At 41.4% G+C, this 23666-nt stretch overlaps 1 protein-coding gene across 50 annotated transcripts in view; it reads left to right on the top strand.

Annotated features, from left to right (window-relative positions):
* The window catches only part of LOC131437101 (dystonin), a 531610-nt gene that overhangs the window by 476476 nt on the left and 31468 nt on the right, over positions 1–23666 (top strand). For 27 of the 50 annotated variants that reach the window (XR_009230701.1, XM_058606235.1, XM_058606233.1 and 24 more), the window contains 8 exons: positions 4240–4386; positions 4497–12013; positions 12143–12154; positions 13737–15916; positions 16055–16241; positions 16469–16534; positions 16728–16772; positions 17053–17130. Coding sequence is in view for 49 of the 50 variants with exons in the window: in XM_058606235.1 (XP_058462218.1) it covers positions 4240–4386; positions 4497–12013; positions 12143–12154; positions 13737–15916; positions 16055–16241; positions 16469–16534; positions 16728–16772; positions 17053–17130 (10232 nt within the window). In the remaining variant the exon portion in view is untranslated. The remainder of the gene's footprint in view (positions 1–4239; positions 4387–4496; positions 12014–12142; positions 12155–13736; positions 15917–16054; positions 16242–16468; positions 16535–16727; positions 16773–17052; positions 17131–23666) is intronic. The other 23 variants (XM_058606217.1, XM_058606252.1, XM_058606240.1 and 20 more) reach the window with 9 other exon arrangements.

Raw genomic sequence — 23666 nt, 5'->3', positions numbered from 1 at the left:
TAAAATACTACTGTATTATCCCATTATATGAAGTATCAAATGTTAACTACATTTTTTTAGTTTTCAAAACAACTAAAACGTGGAAATTTCAGAGAATTTTTCATACACAAATCGGTTAGGTATTAAACTTCTATGGTAAGCATGTATTGAAAGATTGGCGTTTTGTATATACTAGAACATGATGGGTTAAGGGCATGCAAAGAAAATAAAGGCATTGTATGCACAGGTGGAACGGGACCCCTAATCGATGGTGCAAACATTATCACACATATGGTATAACTGGATGCTCAACAAATTTAGGTAATATTTTCAAACTGGAACACGCCTGCCAACAAAATGTTTAAATTCACTGTTGGCAGTATTTAATTTGATGATGCTTTATTTTAGGCTTTTTCTGTCATAACAGCCAATTATCCAATGGTAAACATTCACTTTTGAGAGAAATTGCAGACGAATTGTGACAATTCTTCATTGTGGATATTGATAGGGGACGTATTGACCGTTGATACAAAAATATGCCAAATAATAGTAAGAACGCCATTCTAAAATTATCAGCACTTACAAAAAAAAAATCTTCGCTATGTTATGTGTATATTCTTATTTCATAATTATAAGAGCTACTGGCATCAAGTGAATCAAATTATAATAGTAGGCGAGTCTACAAAGTCTACATAGTCCCATATTTCATATGTAGACGTCAAATTATAATTTTCAAGATATCATTAGACGTTGAACGTCGAATGCCAATCAATCCATCTTGTAAAATCTACCCCAGAGACCGAACTCGAATCTGAAAACATGAACTAATTTGTGAAAACAAAATTCTTTAGAGATAAGGGGTGTGAATTTTTTGAATGGTTTCATTTTCACGATTGGTTTTATGCGACATTCTATTGCAAGCGAACATCAACAAACCTGATTTAAAGTGATTTATTCCGCTTTTTTTGTTATGCCTTTTAGACGCCAAGATCTTGGTATATCTGTTTATCCGTTCCCTACGATTGGTACTCAGAAAGATTATTTTCAATAGTATTTTTCTTATTATGACCAATAAAAAACAATTTTTAATCATTAAATTTCCGGATTCTGAAAAAGTTCGAGCCCCTTTTCGCCCTCCCTCTCGGCGGCCCTGCCTACAAGTCGGAAAGAAAAGTATCCTTCGGGCAAAGCGGGATACTCCACAGTGCTCAACGACGTGTAACCAATTCGGTAAAATTTCATTTTCGAATGGAATTATTTGATGAAAATGAAATTTCTGGCCTTTCACTGTTAGTATATTTCAACTCTCAATTTACCTTCGTTCACCCACTGGATTTATTATCAATTGAATAACCATGCCTAGTCATTTGAAGTTTTGCTTGCTCTGTTTCAAGTGCCAATAAATCTACCTGCTTTTTTTCTTTCTTTTTTTCTAATAACTAATTGTTGGCGGAATACTGGCTTTATAAATATTCATATATATTTATTTATGTAGACGGCCTTATCATGAGATTTCATAAAGTATTCCATGTAAGGGGCAAAGCAGGGCAAAAAAAATATTTTAAATTGCTTTCAAAAATTACTTATCGTAACGAATATCAAATATGAAAATAGCTTTAAGTCGGGCTATTAGTCACTAAAGACAACTGCAGCTGCAATTCTAGTGAACGCTCATTCAAGCATTTAAATCAGAGGCGGCATTATGAAAACAAATCGAATTTTTCGAGCAAGCGCTCCTACAAAAAAAAACGCTTCGTTTCGAGTTCGACGGCCTTCTTCGATCGCAGGACTGCATCGCAAAACATCATCCACTTTATATCAGTATGGATCATTATCCGGCATGTTTTAGTCCATGTTATCTTCCGGATCCAAAAGATTCAAACCACTCCATATCACGACAAGTATCGCCTTCTTCGATGAAGGATCCTCCGCTGTACTTGAAAAGTTCCGTTGAATCCGTGTGGTCGAAATGCACACTACGTTTGTTGCGAATCCAACCTTCTCCGTCAGATCCAATCAATTTGATGTTTGTTTCATTTAACCACAGAACGTTCCACACTAATTTTCGTTGTCAGTCTGAGATAGTTGAGAAACTTTCAAGAGCATTTAAAATGATAGAAAGCCTCAAATTTTGTTTGAATTGTGAGAAAGTGACATTCTGTCCAGTAAATTCGTCGTTAGGTGTCACATGTCACATTTAATTCAAATTGGCAGTGCCTAAGCGAAGTTTTCATCTGCTGGTGTTCTCATTGTTTTGTCCGGCACTGTAATTATCTTTTTCGCAATATTCTCGATTTCCAATATAAGAGTTCATTAAAAGGAATCAAAACTAATCATTCACTATATCATTTTCTAGAAAACTAATTATTAAATTGATTTGAATGACTATAAATCGAACACTGATCTGAACACGCGCACGTACCGGCTCTCAATAATAAATCACAGTATCAGTTTCTCACACTCTCATTTATCATGCCTTCTCGAAATAACATCCCTTGGTTTTTCAATACTTTTCATTAAACTTGCTTATTTAGATCGTAATATCCTGTGCTACAGTCGCTTAGTTTCCTCTAAAATGTGCTTCCAGTTGAGCAATGTTAATGTTTTTCATATACCGAACCAAATCTGCATGCTAATAGACGATAGAGTAGTGAACCTAAATTGATGTCCGGGTCCTCACACGGCAGGAGTACCGTTACACTATTACACGCTTACCAAAAACACATCCTCTACACTATTCTCGCAAATGCACGCACACAAATCACAAAGCAACCAGTTGAATCACTTGAAAAAAAAACAAAAGTATACACAATAACTCGAGTAAAATGATTCGCGTTGTTATTCAGCAAAAAAAATTGAAAAGAAAGTCTCAATTGGCTAAAGGGAAGAGAGATAGTACCGAACACACACCACAGGAGATACAATCACCATCGCAATCATAATATAGCATGACGATGAAGCTGTGTTATTAATCACGCATGTGGGCGTGTGGTGACCCGACGTGTATCAAATGCCAGCTGTATTCGTGAGTTTACGCGCTGTGTCAATTATCTCGTGTGATTAATTTGCTCGTTGTTGAACGAAAACTGATGTAAGTGAGTTTCGTTCGGTGTTTCATTTAACAAACCTTCGTCGACAGGATGAACATAAAGGAGAAAGAAGCTCAAAACACTCGACAATTACTTTTTTCTTCATTTCAAATATATATTACACCAATATGATAAGAAAGTGTAAATGTGTTGTCTGCATGTGTTTTCTATAGGCAATGCTAGTCTCTATTTGAATTTATAACATTTGTGTATATAAGAAAATGTTATACATATTGTAGTACGAGTATAACTTTATTGTGATCATTTGTGAGGTAATATACTGTCCGATTCTGTTTTTTTCAATTGTATATCTTTTGCACTTAAATGTTATTTTCTTTCAGGACTGTGTATACTTTTTTCTGTTTCCTTTTTATTCACAATTATAAGCTAGACTTAATGTTGTAATGAAACAACTATTACTATGTACTATTTTTAAATGTTTTTATCGCTAACCAACCGGAATGATCCTAGCTAACAAAAACACACTAACAAAAAATAACATCAACTGAAAACTACACACATAATCTAGACTGACAGACCCCGTGTGCGATCAATGGCGTGTGCTTGCTTTGAATGTGTTTTGTGTATGTGTGCATCTTGCTGTATATGTTATCCAATAGCCCGAAAGGACACGTGCAGACCACGTGACGGCAGCCACTGGAACTGTACTACTTTCCACTCATCTTAACAGCAGATTATCCAGCACAGACTGCGCGGTGACCTGCTGGCGTTGCTTCAGATCTTTAGCCTGTATTTAAGAATACTCTTCATATATATGTTTAATCTATTGCTCTGTCTCTTCGCTGTTTGCTGGCACTGTCATCTGTGAAAGAAACTATTGTCTGTTTTTATGTGCTGTTTTCTGTGTTATAGCAAACGAATCTTGGTTTGTATTCTATTGTTGTTGGTTTTTCGTTCTATGGCATTCTATTTATTTTCAGCAAATGGGCTTACTGTTTTCTGTGTTTTTATATTTAAGTTCTGTTGGTAATTAAGTTTTCCCTCTTCGAGTGTCATCATCATTAATACATATAATCATGCTAAACAAAAGAAAAGAAAACGATGAGACCTTTTGTACAAATGCTTTTCTGTGTTATTCAGTGTCACAGTTTAGTTGAGGTTATGGAAACGAAGCATTGATCAACATTTCTTTTGTAAATTCTATTAACAGCAAGCGGTAGTCGAAAAGTTTGCACTTTGTGAAGATCATCTGTCTAAGCTGTTGGAGTGGATCACTAAAGTTGAGCAGGATATTGCTTCCGTTGGTGGACCTAAGGAACGCGTAGATGATCTCAGAAATCAAATCAACTCGCTTAAGGTAAGTGTGCCCGCATTTACTTTTTCCTTAAAATTTGGTACTGCATTCATAGGATTATTGCGCTCGCAGAGCATCATCACAAATATTTTCGTAACATTATTCTCTTGTAGCAAATCAAAGATGACATCGACGTCCAGTCACGCCCGGTTGCATCATGCCTGGAACAGGTACGGCAACTGGTCCTCACCGGTGGTGAAGTGCTCAGTGCTCCGGAGGTTGCTGCCCTGGAAAGCTCGGGTCGGGAATTGCGTTCCCGGGTGGACAAAGCCCAGGATCGCACCGGTAAACTACTCAGACGATTGGGAGCAGCGCGTGATGAACTAGGAAAGTTACGTTCCGAGCTTGATACTTTCTCCAGCTGGCTTCAAACATCACGCCGAACGCTGGAGGACAAAGAGAACACGTTGTCCGATTTAAATCGACTGTCGACACAATCCGAATCGGTGAAGGAATTCCACGGAGATGTTGTTGCTCATCAGGCCGACCTGCGTTTCATCACCATGTCTGCGCAAAAGTTTGTCGATGAATGCAAAGATTACCTGTCGGTCTTGAATGATTTCCGCACAACGTTACCGGAGCGTTTACCACACATTGAACAGATTTCTAGTTCGGACAGCCCAATCCGGCAGGAAGTATCACTAGTTACCGCTCAATATCGCGATCTACTGAACCGTGCCAATGCACTACTGGACCGACTTGCAGGTTTGGGAGGTCGCCAGCGTGACTACCAGGAAGCTCTGGAAAAAGCCCGTTCCTGGCTGCGTGATGTACATCCTCGAGTTTCAACGGTACTATCGGATCCAATTGCAGCTGATCCTCAATCGGTGCAGGATCAAATGAATCAAACCAAATCTCTGCAAAGTGAATTTTTGTCCCAAGGAAGACTCATTGACAACGTTCAACATAGTCTGGATGCTTTGCTAAAGTCGCTGGCCGGACGTCTTAGTCCGTCGGAAGTTTCAGCTCTGGAAATCCCCGTGGAAGATGTGAAAGACAAATACAACCAACTACTGGATGCGTTGGCGGATCGTTCGAAACTTTTGGACACTGCTTTGGTGCAATCTCAAGGTGTTCAGGATGCCCTTGATGGCCTTTCCGGGTGGATCAACCAATCGGAAGATAAGTTCAAACTCCAAAACCGTCCTGCATCTCTTATAAAGGAACGCTTGATTGAACAGGTTCGTGAGCATCGTGGACTTCTGAATGATTTGGAGTCTCACCGTACCAGCTTGGAAAGTGTAACCTTATCAGCTCGGGAATTGATGTCTACTGCATCGAACGCACGTCTTGCTAAACGGATTGAAACAAACTTAAGCGACGTCACCGGAAGATTTGAGAAGTTGCTAGACAAAGCGTTGAAACGTGGCGAATTTTTGGAAGATACGCTGGCACAATTGAACAAATTCAATGATGATGCTTCTATTCTGGAGCAAGAGCTGTCAAATCTCCAGGAAGCTTTGGAGGGCAGAGAATTGACGACGCTACCAGCTGAAACGTTGACTCAACGTATGATTGACCTTACTAAGAACAAGGAACATCTACGTCCACTGTATGAAAGTTGCGTCAAGCTCGGCAAAGACCTTATTGCTAAGCGTGACGTCACCGACACTGGTGTGGTACGAGATCGCATTAAGGCATTAGAGAACTCCTGGAAGAATTTGGAGGTATCGTTGGAAGAAAAACTCAAACTGTCTAAACAAAAGGCAGAACAGTTGAATGCTTACGAAGAAGTGAAAGATCATGTACTTGTTTGGCTATCCAGTATTGAAACCAGAACCAACAATCTTGCCCCGGTTGCCGTGGACGTAGAAACAATCAAATATCAGATCGAAGAAGTTAAGCCTCTCATCAAAGAGCACCGGGACTACGCGGTAACTATCGATAAGGTGAACGATCTGGGCGCTCAGTACGATGCACTGATTCGGCCGGACAGTCCTAATCGCAAGCGTTCGGTTTACAGTCCAATCAAACGATCTACCGTTAGTCCAATGCGTCGGCTATCGGGAGAAGCGCGATCACCTAGTCCAACCAAAGGATTGGCGGTGGGACAAAGTCCAACCGTGTCTCCGCTGTCTCCCGGTGGATCGAGCGGATTCGGTAGCCGGAGATCGTCGCAAGATGGTTTCCAGCTAACCGATCTGACACCGATCCAACAGCAATTAACGGAAATCAACAATCGGTACAGTTTGGTCGGAGCGCGTCTGAACGATCGTCAGAACGAACTGGATTCCGTGCGTGATGAGGTTCGTAAACATCAGGAAAGTCTGAAAACATTATCGAGCTTTTTGGATAAAATTCAGCGTCAGGTCCCGAAAGATGTCATCAGTAACAAGGACGAGGCGGAACGTTGTAATAAACAGGCGCGTAAGGTGCTCGAAGAAATGTATGAAAAACAAAGTTTGCTGGATTCCACCAAAGCGCAGGTGAAAGATCTACTCAAGCGCAAACCAGACGTACAAGGGGCCGACCGACTTCGTACTGAATTGGAATCGGTTGCTGATCGTTGGAAGAATCTGCATGATCTGTGTAAGGATCGTATCAACTTTTCCGAGCAGCTGCGTGATTTCCTTGATACTCATGACAATTTGAATGGCTGGCTTACTGCAAAGGAACGAATGTTAACTGTCCTGGGACCCATCTCTTCTGATCCACGAATGGTACAGAGTCAAGTACAGCAGGTTCAGGTGCTTCGTGAGGAATTCAGAGGTCAACAACCTCAGTTGAACCATTTGCAAGAAGTCGGTAATGCTGTGCTGGAGTACCTACGAGACTCGTCACTTGAGTCTCAATCAGTTTCAACAAAATTGAAGAATGTTCAACGGAAGTGGGATGATCTTGTCGGTCGATTGGATGAACGAGCACAAAGTTTGGGAGCTGCCGCCGATACTTCGAAGGAATTCGATGCAGGGCTTAACCGCCTTCGAGAGGCCCTCCAGAATATTAGCGACAACCTGGATGCGCTACCAACTGATCGTGACCATCAAGAAACTTTACGTAAAATTGAAAATCTCGAACGACAGCTTGAAGGACAGCGTCCATTATTGGCTGATTCTGAAGCTGCTGCTGAAGCCCTCTGCCGAGTTTTGAGTGATCCTGCATCGCGTGCTGATGTCAACGCACGTGTTGTTGCTGTAGGTAAGCAGTATCAAAATCTACAGAAGAAACTTGATCACAGAAAGGCCGAAACTGATTCCGCTTTGCGCGATGGACGCCAATTCGCTGAAACTTGTGCACGCACCTTGGGTTGGCTGTCGGGAGAGCTTGGTAATCTGACCGATCGTTTGTTGGTTTCGGCTCATCGCCCGACGCTACAACATCAAATTGATACTCACGAACCAGTCTACCGTGAAGTGATGAGTCGCGAACATGAGGTGATCATGTTACTGAACAAGGGTCGAGAGCTTCAAGAGAAACCAGAACAAAGTCCTGACCGTACCGTTCAACGTGATTTGGAGAAGATATCGCAACAATGGGAACGCTTGAGAAATGCTGCCGTTGATCGTCAAACTCGGCTTCAGACCTGTATGGAACATTGTAAGAAACATGCCGCCGCGTCCGAGTCATTCCTGACTTGGTTGAGGGGAGCAGAAGATAAACTGGCCTCTTTCAAGCCTGGTATTCTGAAGAAGTCTCAACTTGATCAGCAGCTCAAGGAATTGCAGACCTTCAGATCGGATGTGTGGAAGAGATCTGGCGAGTATGAAAGCACTCGTGGTTTAGGAGAATCGTTCATTGGTGCCTGTGATATTGACAAGGAACCGATCAAAGCAGAACTGCAGGACATGAAGGATCGCTGGGAGCGACTCAACAATGAGTTACTACTGCGTGCTCAAACATTGGAAGCATGTGCCAAACGATTAGGTGACTTCAATGAAGAGCTACGTGATCTCGATCATGCCGTTAGCCGTTGTGAAGATCGTCTGGCCGCTCACGATGCTCTGGGAGGTGCCGCCAAGGATCCCAAATTACTGGATCGTGTCAAAACTATTAAAGACGATGCCGTTGCACTGAAAAAGCCACTTCAAGCCGCTCGTAAAATGGCAGGCGATATCGCCGTCGAAGCTCGTGCAGCCGGTGGTGATGCTGAACATTTAAAATCGGAAGTCGACGGCATTGCGGATCGCATCGAAGATCTTCATGCTCGTTTGGATGACCGTTGTGGAGAGTTACAGTCGGCAGCCACTGCTGTTACACAGTTCAATGATGCCGTTAAAGCTCTGGGTGTTGATTTAAATGATCTGGAGAGTCAAATCGATTCATTAAGTCCACCGGCACGGGAAATCAAGACGGTCATAAATCAACTAGATGAGGTTGCTTCTATTTTGAGTAAGATTGAACGGATTTCTAGTCAGGTTGGTGCTGTAGAACGTGCCGGCGAGCAGCTAGTAGATTCTGGATTCGCTCCAGATACGGTTGCTACCCGAGATCAAATTGGATCGGTTCGAAAGCAACTTGGCAAGCTAGAAAATCGCACTCGTGATCACGATGACGCACTACAGAAGGCTTTGAAAGCATTACAGAAATTTTACGATCTTCATCAGAATACGCTGGACAATTTGAACGATGTAGCCGATCAGGTCAAGAAGCTAAAACCGGTAAGCTCGGAATTGGAACAGATTCGCCATCAGCAAGAAGATTTCCGTCGTTTCAAACAACGCTATGTGGAACCATTAGTGGTAAACATTGATGAAGTGAATCGAACCGGTCAGGATCTGATACGATCCGCTCAGGGAGGTGTTCCAACTGGTGTCTTGGAGAAGGATCTTGAGAAGATCAATGATAAATGGAATGATTTGAAGGAGAAGATGAACGAGCGCGATCGTCGGTTAGATGTGGGTCTGTTACAGTCGGGTAAATTCCAGGAAGCTTTGGACGGCTTATCGAAGTGGCTGAAGGATACGGAAGAAATGGTGGCAAACCAAAAACCGCCAAGCGCCGACTACAAGGTCGTCAAGGCTCAACTTCAAGAACAGAAGTTCTTGACGAAAATGCTGATGGATCGTCAAAATTCAATGTCTTCATTGTTCCAGTTGGGCCAAGAAGTAGCCGCGGGTTGTGAACCGTCCGAAAAGGCAGCCATCGAGCGTCAACTTAAGGAATTGATGGGTCGTTTCGATGCTCTAACCGATGCTGCACAAACCCGTACCCTCGATTTGGAACAGGCGATGCACGTGGCAAAACAATTCCAAGATCAACTGAACCCGCTCACGAAGTGGTTGGATGGTGCTGAACGGGCTGTCAAAGCGATGGAACTGGTTCCAACTGATGAGGAGAAAATTCAGCAACGTATAATCGAACACGAACGTCTACACGATGAGATTCTTTCCAAGCAGCCAGACTTTAGCGAGTTGGCCGATATCGCCGGTCAGTTGATGGAGCTGGTTGGCGACGATGAAGGTGTTGTGCTCAGCGAAAAAGTTAAAAACACCACAGACAGATACACCGATTTGGTACAAGCTAGTGAAAATATTGGACAAATTTTGAATGATTCACGGCAGGGTTTGCGCCATTTGGTGCTCACCTATCAGGATCTAGTGTCGTGGATGGAAAACATGGAGAATCGCCTTCAACGTTTCCGTGTCATCCCGGTGCACACCGAGAAACTTTTGGAACAAATGGATGTGCTTGTTGAGTTGAATGAAGATATTGCCAGTCGTTCGCCGAATGTAGAATCAACGGTTGAAGCTGGATCTGAACTGATGAAGCACATTTCTTCCGATGAAGCTCTACAACTGAAGGACAAGCTTGATTCACTGCAGCGTCGTTACGGAGAGCTAACAACCAAGGGAGGCGATCTTTTGAAACACGCCCAAGATGCTCTACCTTTGGTACAGCAGTTCCACCAATCACACATTCGATTGGTTGACTGGATGCAGGCAGCTGAATCTACTTTGGCTACTGGGGATTCCAATGAAATAGATATTGTGCGCTTGGAAGGCGATTTATCCGAAATGCGACCAGTCTTGGAAGCCGTCAACTCTATTGGCCCTCAACTGTGTCAAATTTCACCTGGAGAAGGTGCGTCTACAATCGAAGGAATTGTTACTCGTGACAACCGACGTTTCGAAGCGATCGTTGAACAAATTCAAAGGAAAGCGGAACGTTTGCATCTGAGCAAACAACGGTCCAATGAAGTCACAGCCGATATTGACGAGCTGCTCGAATGGTTCCGAGATATGGATGCTACCTTACGAGATGCAGAACCTCCAGCGATGACTCCCAAATTGGTGCGAGCTCAACTTCAAGAGCACCGTTCAATCAACGACGATATCTCTAGTCAAAAGGGTCGTGTACGTGATGTCACCTCTGCCGCCAAGAAGGTACTACGGGAGTCTCAACCGAATAATAATACGATTGCTCTGCGCGAGAAATTGGAAGACCTTAAGGAAGTTGTCGATACGGTGGCTGGTTTATGTTCCAACAGGCTGGCCGTACTTGAACAAGCCCTGCCTCTATCGGAACACTTTGCTGACTCTCACAGTGGATTGGTCACCTGGCTGAATGACATGGAACATCAAATTTCCATGCTTGCTATGCCCGCTTTGCGTCTAGATCAAATTGCCATCCAGCAGGACAAAAACGAGCGTTTAACCCAATCTATCGCTGAACATAAACCTTTGCTAGATAAGCTGAACAAAACGGGTGAAGCTTTAATTGCGCTGGTTGCTGATGATGACGCTGCCAAAATAAGTGAAATTGTCGAATCAGACAATGCTCGGTATGCTGCTCTCCGTACAGAACTTCGGGAACGCCAAAACGCCCTTGAACAAGCTCTACAAGAGTCTAGTCAATTCTCCGATAAACTTGAAGGAATGCTGCGTGCCCTGCAAAATACTGCCGAACAAGCCAATCAGGCTGATCCGATTTCCGCCCATCCACCGAAGATAAGAGACCAAATCGAGGACAACGCGGCCCTGATTGAAGACATCGACAAACGAGGGGAAGCATTCGCTGCTGTTAAACGAGCTGCCACTGACGTTATCTCTAAGGCCAGCAACCAATCCGATCCAGCCGTTCGGGATATCAAGAAAAAGCTAGACAAACTGAACAATCTTTGGAATGAGCTACAGAAAACAACATCCAAACGCGGAGCTTCTCTGGAGAACACTCTGGCGGTTGCTGAGAAATTCTGGAAAGAGATGCAAGCCGTTATGGAAACTCTCAAGGAGCTCCAGGAAGCGCTGCAAACACAGGAACCACCGGCAGCGCAACCGCAGGCCATCCAGAAGCAGCAAGTTGCGTTGCAAGAGATCCGACAAGAAATTGATCAGACAAAACCAGAAGTGGAACAAGTTCGTCGTACCGGTAGTAATTTGATGTCACTCTGCGGTGAGCCCGACAAGCCGGAAGTTAAGAAACACATCGAAGATCTGGATCACGCTTGGGATAACATCACGGCACTGTACGCTAAGAGAGAGGAAAATTTGATCGATGCTATGGAGAAGGCCATGGAATTCCACGAGACGCTCCAGAATCTGTTGAACTTCCTGGCTAAGGCAGAGGATCGCTTCCAGAAGCTAGGTCCGCTAGGATCTGACATTGAAGCGGTCAAGAAGCAAATCGAACAACTGAAACATTTCAAGGACGATGTCGATCCCCACATGGTAGAGGTGGAGGCTCTGAACAGGTCAGTATTAATTCCAAATTCTTTCACGTATATGCCATTATATATTCTTAGGTGACGGAGTTGGTAGTAGAAATAACTGTTTATTTTGTTTTATTCCACGCTACATTCCCAATGCCATATACGGAACAGAGCATTGTGCAGGCAAGAAACGAATATCGGTGTTGTTGCTTTAATGATTTGATAGAGCTGGACAAAAAATCGCTCAAAATAATAAATTTGATTTTTTTGTATTTCTTTAGAACTAACGTTCAATATAAAACCTTCTTAAAATGATGATCCTTAATTATCTGTAGTAAGCCTGTCCTCGTTAAATTTTTCACACCGAAATAATAGCAGCAAAACAAAAAAATAAACACGTAATTCAACAAATCCGGATATTCATTTCAAAATATCAGAGTTATATGTACATTAGAAACAGTTGGTTAAGGTGTTAATCGTTCTTTCTGTAAAATTCTCGAACTTTCTGGCGATATCCTCAGATACGACCGCGGTGGCGATTCTCCATCTTCTCTTGAAATCTTCGGGAACCATGTGCTTTCTTCTGAGTTTCGAAAAGCTTACACTTCACTAGAGCCCAGTACTTTTCTATTGGAAGTAGTTCTCGATAGTTTGGTGGATTCGCATAATGGCAAGAGGCCAAATCAGCCCAAAAAAAGAGCTGGACAGTCATGGCTTCTGATAAATGTTAGCAATCGCTTTTGCAGATATTCTTTCTCATGCACATTTTTATTCATAGTACCGCTAGAAACGAAACTTTCAGATAGCTACATATAGTCTACCAAATTAAATACTTTTTCGAGAATTTAGACTCCTTCTTCGTTCAGAAGTGCTCGGCAATGGCGTCCCTTCGCATTGCGGCCAGGTCCGGAAGCTGTTTGAAGTCTTCGAGCACGTATGATTTGTCGTCAATAAAGATATATATCAAGATATTAAGATATTATTTATTCAATTTGTATGCGTTAGATATTGACTTCGCGAGCCACATTTCGCACAGAAAGATAGTGATTTTTCTATAATGGCTATCCGCTTCTTGTGCATTTGTCGGGAGTATACTTTTCGATTTATTTCACTTCCAACCTTCCAATCCACAATCAAATGATTTGCAAACACAAAACACGGTTGTTTGTGATTAATTCAGATTTTGCAGCTTTCTTCCTAGTTATTCGATGTTATTTTAAAAAATGTAACAGGATTGTAAACATGTTGTACCACGACATAAAGTGAAGAGTTTCAGTTGTCATATAAGTGTAACGTTTCAGCGGTTCGTGAAATAATTCAAATTCTAAACCGAACGAAAAGCATCCGAAAATTTACGTGGACAGGCTTTAGGTCTCTTCGGACACCAAAATCAATTTTGAGTGATTTTTTTTCTGACAAAATTTTGCATACTTTGTAAATACAAGTAAACTCATCTGGAATTTCAAATAACTCTGCAATCGAATTTGTCTGTATCATCTTTTATTCGATCAACTTATTGTATTTACCATGTAAACAGTCATTAGAGTATCTCATTTACAGTAACATTGAACAAAGAAAATGGAAAAAATGAATAATATTGAAGAACTAAACTCAATTAGTGAATACTTCGAAAACAGATTTTAAATTGTAGTATATTCAATACCATTTTTTCAGTTTATCAAGTAGAAAACAATTTTTCCATTTCCCTTGTGAGAACACTTTCCCCAATATATTAGTTAATTGGATTGTCTTTTCCGAAACCCAGGCAAGCAATCGACCTAACGGAACGTACCTCAGCGGAACAGGCAAGTGCTATTCGGGAACCGCTGAATTCCGTTAACCGTCGCTGGGAGAATCTGTTGCGTGGAATGGTCGAACGGCAGAAGCAGCTGGAGCATGCCCTACTACATCTTGGCCAATTCCAGCATGCTCTGAACGAATTGCTGGTTTGGATCAGCAAAACTGACGCCAATCTGGATGAGCTGAAACCGATTCCTGGGGATCCGCAGTTGCTGGAAGTAGAGCTAGCTAAGCTGAAGGTGCTAGCGAACGACATTCACGCACATCAGAGTTCGGTCGATACGTTGAATGACGCGGGTAGGAGATTAATCGAAAACGATCGTGGTTCGTTGGAAGCTTCTACTACACAGGACAAGTTGCAGCAACTGAACAAACAATGGAGAGATTTACTGCAGAAGGCTGCTGATCGACAGCACGAATTGGAAGAAGCACTGCGCGAAGCACAAGGCTTTACCGCGGAGATACAAGATCTGCTCGGTTGGCTGGGTGATGTTGATGCCGTGATTGGTGCCAGCAAACCGGTCGGAGGGCTACCGGAGACCGCCTCCGAACAATTGGAACGTTTTATGGAAGTTTATAACGAGCTAGAGGAGAACAGACCAAAGGTTGAAACTTTAATTGCACAAGGACAGGAGTATGTCAGGAAGCAAACGCACCTTCAAGTATCGGCAAGCAATTTGCAGCATACGTTGAGAACCCTGAAGCAACGATGGGATGCCGTTGTTTCTAGAGCATCGGATAAGAAGATCAAATTAGAAATTGCTCTTAAGGAAGCAACCGAATTCCACGATGCTCTTCAGGCGTTTGTGGAATGGTTGACTCAAGCGGAGAAACAATTGTCGTCCGCATCGGCTGTTTCGCGAGTATTGGAAACCATTCAACAGCAAATGGAAGAGCACAAAACACTGCAAAAAGATGTATCTATCCATCGGGAATCGATGTTGCTTTTGGATAAAAAGGGCACTCACTTGAAGTACTTCAGTCAGAAGCAAGACGTTATTTTGATCAAGAATCTTCTTGTTTCGGTGCAACATCGATGGGAGCGCGTAGTAGCAAAGGCTGCAGAAAGAACGCGCGCTTTGGATCACGGATACAAAGAAGCACGTGAGTTCCATGATGCTTGGTTGCAGTTGACCACGTGGTTGAAGGAAACCGAAACCACACTTGATACGCTTTCGGAAGAAACCACTAACGATGCGATAAAGATTAAGAAACACCTGGAAAAATTGCGGGAAATCCAACGTCATTTGCAATCGAAGGAAAGTTTCTACGATAGCACAATGCGCAATGGTAAAGGTTTGATGGATCGTGCTCCGAAAACCGACGAACCAGTATTGTCAAAGATGATGAACGAATTGAAGGATTCCTGGAAACGTGTGTGTCATAAAAGCGTCGAGCGTCAACGCAAATTCGAGGAGGCTTTGCTGCTATCTGGACAATTTGCGGATGCTCTACAAGCTCTGCTGGAATGGTTACGAAAGGCTAAGACGCGTCTGTCCGAGGATGGTCCAGTGCATGGTGATCTAGACACGGTTACAACTCTTTTCGATCACCATAAACAACTGGAGTCCGACTTGGACAAACGATCGGCGCAAATGCAAACTGTTATGAAGACTGGCAAGGATTTGGAGAAATCGGATGAAACCAGGGAAACAAGCAAACATTTGAAGGAATTGCAGAAATTGTGGGAGGATGTCCAGGAACTGAGTGCTCGTAGAAAGTCGCGTTTAGAAGTGGCACTGAAGGAAGCGGAACGCTTGCATAAATCGGTTCATATGTTACTGGAATGGTTGTCGGAGGCCGAGCAGAAGCTGCGTTTCGTTGCGGCTGCTCCAGATGACGAAGCACAGGCCAACGATCTACTGGATGAACATGCCAGGTTTATGAAAGAGCTACGGGAGAAAGAATACGACAAGGAAGAAACCCTTGGACTTGCCAACGCTATTCTTGGCAAGGCTCATCCGGATGCCATCCCAATAATCAAGAACTGGATTTCAATCATTCAGTCCCGTTGGGACGAAATATCCCAGTGGGCATTGAACCGTCAGAGCAAGCTGGAAGCTCAGCTCAAATCACTGAAGGATTTGGATGACTCGATTGAAGAACTGTTGGCTTGGTTGGCCGGACTGGAAGCAACGTTACTGAGTGAGTGTTAAGTTGATCGATGATTTGCGCCGAGACCTAAGAATTCAGGTTGTCTAATTAATTATACTAACGGTTCTCAGCGCAATTCGTTACTTTTGAACAAATCTCTAATCTGAAACTATCTTTTTTTGTCAACAGACCTAGAGCAAGAGCCACTACCGGATGAAATTCCTCCGCTGGAGGCGTTGATTACCGATCACAAAGAATTCATGGAAAACACTGCCCGTCGGCAGAGCGAAGTGGATCGTGCTTGCAAGCCGCGTCAACCACCGCCAGGATTGAAGGAAGCGCGAAAGCCATCCCGTGGTGTGCTCAAGACCCCAGTGTAAGTACCGAAACTGCAGCGCACTTTTGTATTCAGTTAGTGTTTTGTGCCTGTGTTTAACAGTTTTAGATTTGTGTGTTTTTACCGCTGCATGATTAACGATTTTGTTTTTTTTGCCATGTTCATGGCATTTCTTTTCATTTCGTTTTATTTACAACGCACTATTATATTTTTTATGTTTGTGTGTATTCGTGTGTGATCATCACCAACAAAAAAAAACATTCCAGAAGAGGATCACAACCAGATTTGCGCGAGCATTCACCAGACTACGGCACACTAGGAAGAAAGCAAAGGTTTGTTCAATGTATAAGATTGTTTCCTTTCTTTGGAATGTATAATTGTATGTTTCAAATTAACGAATTGAAAAATTTCGTTTTATTTGTTACTAATTGAATGTGTTCATGTTTATTTATTTGTGTATGTGTCATTGATGCCTGTTCTATTTTTTGTTTACTTTTCGTCATATCATTTTGCTCACCTTCATAGTTTCAAAGGATCACGAGATCAAGGGCTTAATTCGCGTCGAACAAGGTGTGTATCGCATATGGTTTTGATTTCACTCATCAGTTGTAAAGTCACCTTTTAGTATTATTTTGCGTGCTGAAATCCACATTTCTGTACTGCCATATAGTAGCAAAATCGATGTACATTGTAGATTCTATCCTATTGGGTTTTTGATGCATGTTGCTGTGTTTCTCTTTCTTTCTTTTTTTTGGTTCTACTTGGTGTTGTGAAAACATTTTTGTACGACAATTCGAAAACAAAACAACTTTCTATTGTTTGTGTTGCGTGTGTACATTACATTAAGCAGTCGCGTGAGTCCAGGACGCGAAACCCAGACACCGGAACGGGATCGCCTGCCGCACTATGGTCCACGATTTTTACAAAGGTACATTGGCTAATTAGTGCAATACTTGTGGGCAGCGTCATACAAAATCATCAACAAAAAAAAAAAAAAAAGAAACCACACATTCATCGAAGCTGCCCACAACTTAACCCACTCGTTCATCATGCTCATTGTTAATGTGTCACTACATGGTCATCCATTGTTAGCATTGTGAAGTTTAAAGTTATACATTTATTTATTTTTTTCATAACCGTCCTTTTATTAGACATGTTCTTTGTTATTGACAAACATTTATTCAATTTTAATTGAAACACAGTGAAGTTTCACAAAAAAATACTTTTTATCTTCAACGTTTGAGTTCAAAATATAGTGAGAATACGATTTATGCTTCTAGCATTCCATTAGTTAAGAAGGAAAAACAAAATATTCCGAGGATATTGTGCGCTGTGTCGTTCAATATACGAATCTGATTTATAAACAAAATTTCAATTTAAACGGCTCTATAACTAGTTTGGGAATTCTAGCGTATAAAAAAAATTTCACTGTGCTAGAGCCGAGCAAAACAGTTTATTTCGAAAAACCGTTCAGAACTTGACAGTTCTACCGAAAGAACTATAGTTTTAAGCCGTTCATTCGTTCTTCAGAAATTTCGTATGTTACTGCGAAAACCTTACAAGAGCAAATAATTATATTTAAAATAGCAATCGTTCACTTTTGTGAACACTTTCATCGATCGCTAAATATATACAATTTCTGCTGCATTCTTAAGAACTACGGAAGGTTCAAAATATACAGTTGTATTCATTTCTTTTAGAGTTCAATCATTTATTTCTTTTGAAATGATTAGAGAACTATTCGAATGTTACGTAAAAAAATGCGATTGATTTGAAAATGGGTAAATGTTTATAGCTAAGGAGTGTATCGAAAATGAGATATCCACAAATTTTTCTTTCAAATAATGATAAAAAAAACGATTCAAACTAAAAATTAATCCTTTATTGTACGAGGTTAAACTTGAGCATAGTGAAATCCGGATGAAATTTAAGTTATTACTTCACGAATTTTCGAACTTTTGATCGAACACTTTTCTTCAAGTTACGGACAAGCATTGCATCGCATTTTGTGGACGCTTGAGCCCAAATTTTTTTGAACTCCTGCATGTTCCCAGCTGCCTTACCAGTCCTCTTGAAAACCCTCTTCACGATTGCCCAGTAAAGTTCGATGGGTCGAAGCTGAGGCCAATTTGGTGGATTGATATTTTTCTCGACGAAATTTATACCTTTTTCCGCAAGCCAATTGAGAGTGGTTTTGGCACAGAGAGCCGACACTAAATCCGGCCAAAACAAAGGAGGTGTAGCAATCTCTTCTGGAAACACGCAGATCAATAGATTTCTGCATTTATAGTTCCGGTAGTGTAAAAAATGGTTGACTTCAAACCATAGGAACATATTGCTTGCCATACCCTGGAAATAATAAAGACATGTACGTGCTTATACATATGTTTAAAAAATGTGGTTCGTTCCCGGTACCTTCTGAAATGCCCGCACTCACGCACAGCGCGAGATTAATTGCATTGTTATCATTTCAACCAAAGTGTGCCATAAAATCTCAATATATACAAATGAGCTACCGAATCGAAAGGATTCTTACGGTTTGACATTTGCATTATGAATGTATGATGGAAACTCAGCAGTGCAACCAATGTATCACCATTGATGCCAGTTTCACGGAGGACCGTAGATGTGCGCCAAAAAAAGATCGTGACTGTCATGTCTGGAAATTCGTTTGTGGTGATATCAAGATATATTGGATCATTCAGTAAAAACCATTCAAGCGAAGAGGTTGTGTTTCGATTGTACTGGCTCGTGAGTTAACGGCTGCTACCGAGACAATTCTAAGCTTCAGGTAGTTAAACTGCCCATAGCAAACGCAATATTCGGGGCGTTTCCCGACTGGAAAGCTAGCAACGAAGGCCATCCCGTTCATACGCACAGAGGTGTAGAGACACAGAGGTGCGAGAGCATAGAAGTGACGAGTCACAGAGGTGCCATCGCATAAAGGTGCGAAGACGAAGGGGTGCAAAGGCACAGAGGTGCTAAAGCAACCCAGTGCTGATCTACCAGGTACCAGAATTTGTACGCTGCGTAGGATCAAAAGAGACGGCATATATCGCGAGGTGCTACACTGCAAGCATCGCATTTGATCGCCACCAAGAGCAAAAGCACTGTACCTGGGATCAGGTACAGCAAGTGCAGTGGTGTTCACAACGACGGCAGAGCAACTGAGATAGCAGTAAACGACAGAAGACTGCCAATTGGAAACAGCAAAAGACTGCCAATTGGAAATCGTTGGAAGAGCTTCACGTCGTTCTTCACGATAAAGGAACAGAGACATCAGCTACAAGGTAGATTTAATTTAATTTATTTTTTATTTCTTATATCTGAAATTTTACTAAACATAAGTTTTTATTTTGGTATTATTAATTTACAAAAAAAATTTAATGTAATGGATGATCTCATGGAAGATCATCCGAATCCGATTCCGGATACTAGTAAAAGTTTAAATACTCCGAGGGCTAAACATTATCCACAGGGTACCACTGGGCCATGGATAGTCTATCTTCGAAAAAAAGAAAAGATTTTAAACTTGATGCAAATTACAAAGGATTTGACATCACATTTCTCTGAAGTTAAAGAAATCTGTAAGGTTAATAGAGATAAAATTCGAGTTGTAGTTAACGACTTGAAACAGGCAAACGATATTGTAACCTGTAAATTATTTGCTATTGAATATCGAGTTTACATTCCATCGAAGGAGGTAGAAATTGACGGTGTTGTGACTGAAGCAAGTCTGACAGCAGATGATTTACTTAAAAATGGAGTTGGCCGTTTTAAAAACTCCATGCTTGAGGGAGTTAAGATACTCGAGTGCAAACAATTGTACTCAGCATCTATTGTCGATGGAAAAAAGTCTTATCGTCCCTCAGATTCGTTTCGCGTAACATTTGCCGGATCTGCATTGCCTAGCCATGTCTATATCGATAAAATTCGTCTTCCTGTTCGGCTTTTCGTACCGCATGTTATGAATTGCACGAACTGTAAAAAATTCGGACATACAGCTACTTACTGTAGTAATAAGTCCAAATGTATCAAATGTCAAGGGCCTCATAAGGATAATCTTTGCGATAAAGATGTTGAAAAATGTGTTTATTGTGGGGAAAGCCCTCATGATGATCTTTCAGTGTGCGCTGCATTTAAGCTGCGTAAAGACAAAATGAAGCTTTCTTTAAAAGCACGGTCTAAGCGCACATATGCAGAAATGCTCAAAACGGTCATACATGTCTCCCCTTTGGAAACCGAAAACGGTTTTTCAAATCTTGCGGAGCCAGAGGAATCTGACTCTGACGGAAATAGTGAAGATACCTCGTTTGTCACTCCTCAAGGGTCTGTTAAGAGGAGATTAACAAACCACAAAATACCAAAAAAGACACCTAAAATTATACCTTCAAAAAAAGATCCCCGTGTTAAAGCTAAAAAGCCAAATTTAAAACCAAAAACTGTGCCTCCTGGTTTGTCAAATTCACAAACCAATCCAGGAACTAGCTCAAGAAAAGACAATAATCCAGTGGGCTCCATTTCACATTCACCAACAGGATTACTGAAATTTTCGGAAATTGTAGAATGGATTTTCGCTGCATTCAATATTTCTGAACCTCTAAAGACCATCATAACAGCATTCCTTCCAATAGCTAGAACTTTTTTGAAACAGTTATCAGCTCAATGGCCAGCTCTTTCAGGTTTTGTATCATTTGATGGATAATTTATCATCCGCCGCAAATGATTCAATCACTGTCCTGCAGTGGAATTGTCGAAGCATCATGCCAAAACTTGATTCATTTAAAGTTTTGTTGCATAGTCAAAAATGTGATGTATTTGCTTTATGCGAAACATGGCTTACTTCAAACATAGCTTTAAATTTTAATGACTTTAACATTATACGTCTCGACAGAGACTCCCCGTATGGTGGAGTGCTTTTAGGAATTAAGAAATGTTATTCCTTTTATAGATTAAACATTCCTTCGACTTCTAGTATAGAAGTTGTTGCTTGTCAAATAAACATTAAAGGAAAGGACATTTGCATTGCTTCGGTATATATTCCTCCAAGAGCTCAAGTTGGACAACGACAGCTTAATGAAATTATCGAAGCCCTTCCTGCTCCACGTTTGATTTTAGGAGATTTCAATTCGCACGGAATGATGTGGGGTTCCGTTTACAATGATAGCAGATCATCTCTAATATATAATATTTGCGACAATTTTAGCATGACGGTACTAAATATGGGTAGCATGACAAGGATCCCAAGACCTCCTGCACGTCCAAGTGCATTAGATTTATCTCTTTGTTCGACTTCAATTCGACTAGATTGCACCTGGAAAGTATTTCCTGATTTACATGGTAGCGATCATTTACCAATCATCATCTCAATTAGGAGTAACAAAGGCATTGCTAATTCAGTTAATATTCCATATGATTTGACAAAAAATATTGACTGGATTAAATACCAAAGTAATATTTCAAGTGTCTTAACTTCAATGGAAGAGCTTCCCCCACTTGAAGAATATGACTTCCTCGTTTGTTCGATTCTGGAGGCCGCAGAACAAGCCCAAACCAAACGATTTCTTGGTCCATCGTCTAACAGAAGACCTCCAAATCCTTGGTGGGACAAAGAGTGCTCAGATGCTAAACACGCGAAACAAAATGCTTTCAAGACGTTTTTAAAACGAGGAGGAGGAACTCCTCAGAATTTTGAAAAATTCTTGGTTTTAGAAACCAAGTACAAGAACATACTTCGGGTTAAGAAATGCAGCTATTGGAGACATTTTGTGGAAGGTTTGTCAAGAGAAACCTCAATGAGCACTCTTTGGAATACGGCCAGACGAATGAGGAATCGTAACGTAGGAAATGAGAGTGAGGAGTACTCGAATCGATGGATATTTGATTTTGCGAGGAAAGTTTGTCCAGATTCCGTTCCTACGCATAGCATTGTTAGGGAGTCTTCTTCAAATGATGATTCCATTGATAGCCCCTTTTCAATGATGGAATTTTCCATAGCACTCATGTCTTGTAACAATAACGCTCCTGGATTGGACAGAATTAAATTCAACTTGGTGAAGAATCTGCCCGACCTCGCAAAAAGACGTTTGTTGGAATTGTTCAACAAGTTTCTTGAGCAAAATATTGTTCCACCTGACTGGAGACAAGTGAAAGTTATCGCCATTCAAAAGCCGGGGAAACCAGCTTCCAATCACAACTCATATAGACCCATTGCGATGTTGTCCTGCATCAGAAAATTGTTCGAAAAAATTATTCTACGACGTCTCGACACTTGGGTCGAGACGAACGGTTTGTTGTCAGATACTCAGTTTGGCTTCCGTAGAAATAAAGGGACGAATGATTGCCTTGCATTACTTTCGTCTGACATCCAAATTGCCTTCGCTCAAAAGCAACAAATGGCATCTGTATTTTTAGACATTAAAGGAGCATTTGATTCAGTTTCCATTGATGTTCTTTCAGACAAGCTCCACCAACATGTACTCCCAGCGGTTATAAATAATTATTTGCACAACCTTTTGTCAGAGAAACGCATGCATTTTTCACATGGCGATTTGGCAACAATCAGAATTAGCTACATGGGTCTCCCGCAAGGCTCATGCCTCAGTCCGCTCCTCTATAATTTTTACGTGAATGACATTGACAGCTGTCTAGTAACCCCATGTACACTAAGACAATTGGCAGATGATGGCGTGGTTTCAGTTACTGGATCCAAAGCTATTGATCTGCAAAAACCATTGCAAGATACCTTAGATAAATTGTCCGTTTGGGCTGTTCATCTTGGTATCGAATTCTCTGCGGAGAAAACAGAGCTGGTCGTCTTTTCAAAAAAGCATGATCCCGCGCAACTTCAGCTTCATATGATGGGAAGAATAATCGAACAGGTTTTGACTTTCAAATACCTCGGGGTGTGGTTTGATTCCAAATGCACGTGGGGAGGACACATTAGGTATCTGATAACGAAATGCCAACAAAGAGTAAATTTTCTTCGAACAATAACAGGGTCTTGGTGGGGTGCTCATCCGCAAGATCTAATAAAATTGTATCAGACAACGATACTTTCAGTGATGGAATATGGATGCGTTTGTTTTCGTTCCGCTGCAAATTCTCATATTATCAAACTTGAGCGAATTCAGTACCGTTGTTTGCGAATTGCTTTAGGCTGCATGCATTCGACACATACAATGAGTCTTGAAGTTCTGGCGGGAGTTCTTCCATTAAAAGATCGATTTTGGGAGCTTTCATCACGCCTGCTAATAAGATGTGATGTGCTGAATCCCATGGTAATTAATAATTTCGAACGACTAGTCGAGCTTCGATCTCAAACAAAATTCATGACAGTATATTTTAACCATATGTCACAGGAAATCAACCCTTCAAGATATATTCCTATCCGTGTCAGCCTCCTAAATGTACCTGACTCAACTTTATTTTTCGACACATCCATGCAGCGCGAAGTGCGTGGAA

This window comes from Malaya genurostris, chromosome 3 (assembly GCF_030247185.1).
Source record: "Malaya genurostris strain Urasoe2022 chromosome 3, Malgen_1.1, whole genome shotgun sequence".
NCBI lineage: Eukaryota > Metazoa > Arthropoda > Insecta > Diptera > Culicidae > Malaya > Malaya genurostris.
The sequence above is the reverse complement of the archived record's forward strand: the minus strand, read 5'-3'. Positions and strand labels throughout refer to the sequence as shown.